The 9,268-nt window shown below is 34.8% G+C and overlaps 1 protein-coding gene across 1 annotated transcript; it reads right to left on the bottom strand.

Annotated features, from left to right (window-relative positions):
• Positions 1 to 465: 465 nt before the first annotated feature.
• LOC133034442 (uncharacterized) lies at positions 466 to 1,480 on the bottom strand. The gene is made up of 3 exons (XM_061109530.1): positions 1,174 to 1,480; positions 655 to 880; positions 466 to 493 (listed from the first exon to the last, which is right to left on the bottom strand). The coding sequence occupies exons 1-3, from the start codon at positions 1,478 to 1,480 to the stop codon at positions 466 to 468; spliced, it is 561 nt and encodes a 186-aa protein (XP_060965513.1).
• Between the last annotated feature and the right edge of the window lie 7,788 nt (positions 1,481 to 9,268).

Here is a 9,268-nt window from a genome sequence, read left to right as displayed (position 1 = left end):
GACAGAATTTCGAAATCCTTGTGAGAGAGAAGTGCCCACACACATCACTCAGTACCTCAATCATAGTTTGGAAGACTGTGAAGGATCACATCCAACTGAAGGAGAATCGGGCTCAGATCTTGATTATACTCTGCTACACACAGGAATCAAGGGTTAGAGATCTGAGTGGAAGGAGACACTTAATTCCGCTGCCATCACTGTAAGTTATTCTTAACTTTTATGTGTTTTATTCATCGTTTTAGAAGTTCATATTAGGTTGTTAAATCAACATACTTGTGAGCAGTTCATATCTCACACTTCTCGCCATAAAGGTAATGCCGCCAAATCTTTAGCGCAAATACCACTACTGCGAGTTTTAAATCGTGAGTAGGGTACCTCTGGTTGTACTCCTTTAACTGCCGAGAAGCATACGCTATTACCCTCCCAGCCTGCATAAGCACACAGCTGAGACTCTGTCTCGAGGCATCACAATATACCACGAACTTTTCCTTTTCTGAAGGAAGAGTTAGTACAGGAGCGGTAATCAAGCGTTGCTTTAACTCCAGGAAACTTTTCTCACACCGATCAATCCAAACAAATTTCTGGTTCTTTCGGGTCAGCTACGTTAAGGGTACAACAATCTTTGAAAAACCCTCAACAAATCGACAATAATACCCAGCTAAGCCCAGAAAGCTTCTAACTTTAGTAGCTAATTTCGGTGCTGGCCAATCCCGTACAGCTTCAATTTTGGCCGGATCCACCATGATTCCATCTTTATCCACTATGTGCCCCAGAAATGAGACACGGGATAACCAAAACTCACACTTCTTGAATTTAGCATAGAGCTTATGATCCCGTAACCGTTGCAAAACTGCTCTGAGATGCAACTCATGTTCTTTATCTAATTTAGATTACACCAAGATGTCATCGATAAACACGATCACACATCTATTCAGGTAATCTTGGAACGTCCGATTCATATAATCCATATCAAATATACTACGTATCCTTGGCCCATCATTCACCCTCATAGTGATTCTTTCATTTCGGACATTCAAGATATGACTTGAAAGAGGATCCGTGACCTTGACGGCCACCTCAATTTCCCCGATGCTTTCTATTTATTACCCCCTGATACTCCGAAAGCCTCAGCCTTCCGTTTGTGATCAGGGTTGCCACTGTCGGTCCCCTTACTGACGTTACCACTAGCAGGCGGATTCGATGCTGTGACGACATCCTTTGCGGTCTTCTCTTTTACTACATATTGCTCAGCCTCCTCAGCAATTAAGGCTAGCTCTATCACTTTCTTGTACAAAGTGTCATGTGAAGTGATAACCTTCAAGTCCCGACTGATTGTGGCATTCAGTTTTCTCTTCATCCACTGCTCGGCCTTTAATATGTCAATACCTCCCAGAAAAGTCGAAGGTTGCAGCTTCACGAACCGCTCAAACACAGAGTCCCGGTGTGGCATAACATACCCTTGGTTACCCACCACTGGCATAGGAGCTGGTGGTAACCCTTGATTAACTGGGGCAGCCTGTTGCCTTAATCGTCGCAACTCTTCTTCTTGAAACATCTGCTGCCAATCAGCAGGAGGATTAGCATTGCGAACCTCCGCATTATTTCCCCGGATTCTGCGGAGGTGGGCACAGTGCGGTGAATTGGTTTAGTCAACACCAAGCTCTACTAACTCGCCATGTGGTCTAGATGATTAAAGAGGGTCCACTACTAGTACCCGTGTAATTAACAACCCCAACGAATTAAGCACCAATACCACACTTACGCACTTATTGCCTTAAACCCTAACTCATTTATTTATCTCATAGATATTTACATAAACAAATAGCATTTATAGCATGGCATCACATAACAAATACATACTCTAGATGCTTACATACTGCCTAAAATAGAAAGCGGTAAACAGATGATCACACATACAATCAAGTATTTACTCTCAATACTTACTGCACCATGAGTCGAGCTTATCTCTGACGATGAATGTACATGTTTGGCTGATCTACAGGAAGTTTAGAAACCTTGGTGCTCTGATACCAAATTGTAACGCCCTAAATAATTAGGCACGCTACCCAAGATACTTACGAAAACCTAATCCCCTAATTGGGATTACTAATAAGATTAGCGCGAAAATTAAACTTTAATTATAAATGGAATTAAAATAAAACTTGTAATAATTTAAACTTTACAATCTAAAAGTTACAGAAGTTGGGATCCCAAAAACATTTACAAAATATGATCACAAGTCCCTTTTCTTTCAACCGGCCTAAGCGGCAAAACAGAGTCTCAAAAAAAATACAACACTGGTAGATCCCAACCCACTTGGTCTGATATGGCTCGGACATGTACATTCTTCGCCCAGCTCCTGTACTCATGGCTGATCAGCAATAGTCTTACCCTTTCCTGCACAATAGAGCACCCGTGAGCCAAGCCCAGCAAGACAGTATAAAACATATCAACAATATGCTCATCATATGATATAAACAATAACGCCATTCAAATTTGTCTGTGTGACACAGACCTGCACTATTTGCCTATTTGCTATAGACCTTCGTGTTACGTTCACACGCCTATATATGTCTATGTGGCATAGACCTACGTGTTGCTCTCACACGTCTATATATGTCTATGTGGCATAGACCTACGTGTTACGCTCACACGTCTATTTACAATAAGGCCTTAGTAAGGTTTATCTCGGTTATAATTACCGAGTCTAACCTGGTTATGCCTTGCTCGCATAACTCTATTCATATATATATTTACGTAATCCATGCATTACGTTCTTTCAGTGGTTTATCCTGATAATATATACCAGGTCTAACCAAGTTATGTCTTATACACATAACTCTTGATATATATATACATACATTCCATATACACTGTAACATATAAAATCTTAGGGTAATAACCCTAACTTGCAGACCAAATAGTCTCTCATATAACATATTATTGCATGCTCAAAATAACACTTATAGAGATTAATAACCCTAATTCATTCTTTCACTTGATTAGCAATATTATTGTCATCATCGCTTTCTTACCTTCACATCAATTCTAGGGTAATAACCCTAGACCGCATTACTATCAAACTCAAGGTACTAATTTGACGAGTCTAACTTAATTATGCCTTGTGCACATAATTCTTTATTATAATATATTTAGCATGACATAGCATTTACACATTAATATTTACTAGGGTAATAACCCTAGGCCATTAAACCGCTCAATTTAGGGTAATAACCCTAATCTCGGTTTCTAATTTATCACCAATATAATATTCAATACAAGCACCACCGTGCATATCTCTACGTGCAACTACTATCTTACATGTTGTCCCGCAAAAGAAGAGATTCCAAATCCCCGAGTGCTCCTGACCAGATGCAGATAATCCTAGTCACACACAATCTGGGATTTTCACAAATAGGGTTAACCCCTGATTTCACATTTATAAAGTAAATTCATGGCATTTCAAATACAGATAATCACATAGATCTCAAAACGAGCTTTCCAACGATATAAAGAACTCCCAAAACGGAGTCCCGAGTCAAAAGTTATGGCCAAAACAAAATTCAGCATTTCCCGATGAACTCCAACCGGAATTCCGGTTGGAGCAGCCCTGAACCAACCGGAATTCCGGTTGTCTGGGCAGAGAACACGAAATTTCTCAATCTTTAAACCCCCAAAACTCACTCAAATCATCCCCAAACACTACCAAACATTCCAGAGCATCAATATATGTCATAATAAACATATTCCACAACTTAAACATAATAATTTCACTAAAAATCAAAAAGTGCCATTAAAGCACCAAGCTTGAGTGCCATGAACTCAAGCTTGCTTTTCACAACCAAAATCTCAATTTACTACTTACAACAGCTAGCAAACATTATAGGATTAAAAACATATATCTCATACATCCAAAATCCCACAATTAAACACAAATCATGACTTTAACTCATAAAATCCAAGCTCTTGAAAAAGAGCTTCAAAACCATGCATCCCAACTATTTTTCCAGCAACAATCATCATCAAATACTTTGAATTCAAGATAAGGAAGAAACCCTAGAACTCCATCTAGAGCTCAAACAACCAACACACAAAGAATTCAAGCAAAACTCAGTTAAATTAACAAAAGAACATCATCTCATGCAACATGTAATTATCATCTTCATCAACACCATAATCATGCATTTCTAACAATTAAAATTCAGTAGACACAACCAAAATCACAGCTGTAAGGATTACCTCAAGTTCAATCCAAATGCAAGCACAAAGTTTCTCAATCACAAAGCTTCAATCCAAGCTAAAACCCAAGCAAATTCCTCAGCAATTCAAATTGCATTTCAAGAGAGGGTTTGAAAGAGAGAGGTACGGGTTAGGGGGGGTGAAACAACTAGAATTTTCTTTTCTTTTTCTAAAAATTCATCTTTTATTAATTGTAGAAAATAAAGGTCAAAAGACCATTTTGCCCCTAGGGCTATAAAACATGCATATACACTCACATGGGCAATTTAGTCATTTCATGCTCATTAATTTCCAAATAAAATTCAGATTTCTCATTATCAAATAAAATGCCAAATATTTCAATCCAATTTACATTTTGGGCCCGAACCCAGTTCGGCCCGAAATACCCGATTGTGACTATGCCGCTCCAACCTATCAGAACACACCTGAAAAGACAACACATGCATACTATATTAATATAGTTTTATTAAGCACGTAATTAAATTAATTTCAAGAATTTACACTTCTCGGGTCATAATTACCCAAATACCCCTGGCTCACCAACAGGGTCTTTAATATATTAAAATTCATATAAAATCACATATATTGAACTATATAATAATATAATTCCTCCATTATACATAATTATCTAGTTAGGGTTTCGCTAATCCATTTCTTAATTTTGGGTATTACATAGGGGGTATACATAAAATATCATAAGACATTATAAGATACCAAAAGACATTTTAATATAGCATAAATGAAATTCTTATCCTGAATTGATTTCTTTGGTTATAAACCAAAGATAGGATAGAACAATATTTTGTTTATATTATCACATAGTGATAATTTATTTCACACACACATTTTTCCTTAGACCCGTTTGGAGAGGCTGGGTCAGTAAGGACTCTTAAATACGCTTCTCCAAATTATCCAGGTCTTTTTATGTCCACATGGATAGTTTGGCCTTATTTTATACCTATAGTGTGATCTATTGCTCATTTGATTGTTTCTTTGTTAAAGATTTCGGTACATCATCTCATTGCATGTTCTTGTAAGTTGGCATACTTGGTAATAGTTTGCTTACTTATGAGAACTGTAGGGAGGTGCTGCCGAAATTTTGAAAAAAAAAGAAGCAATCTTAAGAGAATAGATTGCACTATATGTATATTACAAAACTGAATGGGATAGGTTCTTTACCCTTTTAGAAATGAGTGAGAAGGTGGAGTAGGACACATTTTCAACTTTAATTTAAATTGTGTTTTTATATTGTGTAGCAATATGGTGAGCGACATAAGCTTGATGACTTCAAACAGACGATCTGTAAAGTTTCGTAGGAGTGTGGATGAGTTTGTTGGAGTTACTCGAATGCAAATAAATTCTGCTGGAGTTACACGATGCCCTTGCATGAGATGTCTGAATGTGAACTTTGAAACTCCCGATAATATTAGGGTACATCTGTTTGTGCATGGCATCCAACGATCGTACACGACCTGGTATTTTCATGGGGAGTCGTTCACGCAACCGGCTATAGAAATATTAGACAACGAAGAAGAAGAAATGGCAGATGTAATGGCGGATATTTTAAGAGAAGATCCTAGTTTTGACGATCCAAGTTCTACCACTGCTTCCTTTAATGAGCCCCCTGTGAATGGTGGTGGTAAGTGTTGGGTTTTATGCCCTAAATAAAACTCATTTCAATATAATCAGATTTACTTATTAATATAGATCAGAAATAACATTTAATGTTGCATGGTTCACATGATTTATTTCATGATTATATGTACATGATGTATAAATTCATCTGAAACCCTTTTCACATACTTGATCCTGTTTATTGTGTTGTCAACACATTGAAAAGTAAACATGACTATGTGAATAAAGTTTCCTAGATTTATCAGACATAGGGTTTTACTGATATGATAATCTACAACAGAGTTTACTTGCATTTGGAGAAGTGCTATGTTCTTTCCAGAGCATTGGTTAAAGTAAAGCTCAGGTTGGATGCATGGAGTATGCATCGGAAGGGACCGATATTGAACTTTGACTTAGATTTATTAAACTTACCGTAATATCTATTCAAGTCAATATCGCCTAGTTGATCCTAGATCAAATGTTCTTAATCCTGTTATGATTAGGCTCAATCTTGAAAGGCTATTCGTGTTCTTTGATTTGTTAGTTAAGCCTACTTTTAGGTCAGGGTGATACATACATTTTGGGAACACGGTAGTGCAATTGAGTGGGAGCGCTATCATAAAGATGGAATCTATAGCTTCTATCTGGCGAATAGTAAGCAAAGGATGATCTCCTTCGAGCTTGACCAAACGAACATAAATGGTGGAGTACTCATTTCACATAAGCTTAAATATCATTTATACGAGGTCAAGTGTTTTAAGGATAAAATACATTGTAGGGTGTAACGGTAATCTAATCCATTTACAGTGTAGATCATTCATATAGAGGATCATTGATCAAATTAGGATTATAACAATGGATAACTAATGATGTGTCTATATGGTGGAACATATAGAGCATTCTATAAACTGAGAGTGCAATTCTAAGTTCTATGCGTGGATTCAACGAAAATAAGTTGGTGAATTTTAGTGCTAAATTCTTGATCTACTTATTGGAAGCTCGGTTATATAGACCCATGGTCCCCGCAGTAGTTGAGATAATATTGCTTGTAAGACTCATATAATTGGTTTTGATTAATCAATTATAATTCTCAAATTAGACTATGTCTATTTGTGAGTTTTTCACTAAGTAAGGGCGAAATTGTAAAGAAAGAGTTTTAGGGGCATATTTGTTAATTATGATACTTTGTATGGTTCAATTAATAAATATGATAAATGACAATATTATTTAATAATTATTTATAGTTATTAAATAGTTAGAATTGGCATTTAAATGGTTGAATTAGAAAGTTTGCATTTTTGAGAAAATCAGATGCAGAAAAGATAAAACTGCAAAATTGCAAAAAGTGAGGCCCAAATCCACTATGTAGGGCCGGTCACTTTTGTAGGGTTTTTCCCTCTGATATTTTCATTATTTTAATGCCAAATAATTCAAACCTAACCCTAGTGGAATGCTATAAATAAATAGTGAAGGCTTCAGGAAAATAACACTTTTCTTCTGACACTTCTGATTCAGAAAAACTGAGCCTCTCTCTCTCCCTATCTTTGGCCGAACCCACTCTCTCTTTCTTCTTCCTTAAATTTCGAAATTATTAGTGTATGAGTAGTGCCCACACACAGCAAGTGATACCTCAATCATAGTGAGGAAGATCGTGAAGAAAGACTTTCAACAAGAAGGAGGTTTCAGCATCAAAGATTCAGAGAAAGAGATCCAGGTTCAGATATTGATAATGCTCTGCTACAGAAAGGAATCAAGGGCTAGATATCTGAACGGAAGGAGTCATTATGTTCCGCTGCACCCAATGTAAGGTTTCCTAAACTTTATATGTGTTTATTTCATCGTTTTAGAAAGTTCATATTTAGGGTGTTAATAAACATACTTATGAGTAGATCTAAGATCCTGGTAAAATAATTTCCAACAACTGGCCTCAGAGCCATGGTAATTGATTTACTTGCTAGAAATTTGGACTTTAAAACGATTGTTTGATGTTTTGGATGGTATCATGTTGCATTGAGTGTTATTTGATGATTGATTGATGTTTGTGAATTTTCGTTAAAAATAATTGAATATCTGTTTCTGGAATTATTTTTATTGGATAGTATGGAAAAAATTAAGCAAGTTACTTTTTTACAGAACGCAATTTCGATTTAATTTGAATTAGTTATGATTTTTTGAAGATTCAAAAAAATCGGAGTTGTGCTGAAATTTTCCTGCGATCGCGAAAACTGTCCGTACAGCTCGCAATTTTTTCGTTTTTCTTCGATTTTTCATGCTTTTTCATGGAATTAACTTCCTATTTTTTGTGTAGTTCTATATTTATACTATTAATATTCCTAATTCAATTCTAATTATCATTATGAATTAATTTAATATTTTTTAAATTTAATTCAAGATATTAGTGTAATTTGAATTTAAAAATAGTTAGTATCTATCTTATTTGCTTAATAATCTATCTTATTTTTAAATTTGATTATATCTTATCTTATTTTTAAATTTAAGGTCAGATTTTAAATATTTTAAATTTATTTTTTTTCAAATAATTTGACCTTATTTAAATTTAAAATAAGATAACTATAATCATGTAATTTTAAAAAGATGTAAGATATTTTGCTAACTTTTAAATTTTGTTATTTTATTTATTTAAATTACATTTAAAATCTGAAAAAGATATTCATTTATCTTTTTTAATTTTTTATTTAATTTTTATTTATAAAATAATATTTAAATTTTAAAAGAAGTTAGCAAATTTTGAAATGATATTTAGGTTGGTTGAAACCTAATTTTTTAAAATTGTAGGTTTAATTTTAAATTTAATTTTTTTTTTAAATTTCAAATTTTTTTTAAAATTTTATAAAATTTTCGAAAATATTTTTATTTAATTAATTAATTATTTATTTCGAAATCAATTATTTAATTTAAAATTAAATAAATCCTACATCCAACTATCTAGCTAACCTTGTTGCAAGAGTATGTGTTTTTAGCTTGTGTGTAAGTTTTCAAAACCTATTATTACTTGATTGCAATTAGCCATGGTTACTTTTTGCCAGATCTAATGATCTGATGGCTCCCTTGGTCAAGTAAATAATTTGTAACAGATATATTTACAATCTTCTTTCATCTGTGTATGACCTAGCAACATGATAGGACCCATCCAAAGTGTGCCTGTGTGAGCCTATGTGTTTAATTTTATTATAGATGCATATAGGTTGTTGTTGCTAAAATAAATTATCATAGTTCTTGATAGAATTTATTTAGGCCCATTTAGTTTTTGGGTCTATTCAATTAATAACAGTTGTTCATTTTAAGGTTAAATTCCTCTCTTTTGGGCCTTGTGTGAGAGTTGGGAGCCATAGTAGTGGGTACGACATACTGAACCCAGTACCCCCTCACATGAACCACCCCAATTGTGAAGGCC

Source organism: Cannabis sativa, chromosome 2 (assembly GCF_029168945.1).
Source record: "Cannabis sativa cultivar Pink pepper isolate KNU-18-1 chromosome 2, ASM2916894v1, whole genome shotgun sequence".
NCBI lineage: Eukaryota > Viridiplantae > Streptophyta > Magnoliopsida > Rosales > Cannabaceae > Cannabis > Cannabis sativa.
Note: the sequence above shows the minus strand (reverse complement) of the source record. Positions and strands in the feature narration are given on the sequence as shown.

Excerpts from the sequence above, each read along its gene's own strand:
- LOC133034442 (XM_061109530.1), bottom strand. The coding sequence starts at position 1,480 with ATGCCAGTGGTGGGTAACCAAGGGTATGTTATGCCACACCGGGACTCT. Across the intron at positions 881-1,173 it reads GCCTGCTAGTGGTAACGTCA|ATAAAGAACATGAGTTGCAT; the intron begins GTAAGGGGACCG and ends AATCTAAATTAG. Across the intron at positions 494-654 it reads AGCTTTCTGGGCTTAGCTGG|AAAAGGAAAAGTTCGTGGTA; the intron begins GTATTATTGTCG and ends CTCTTCCTTCAG.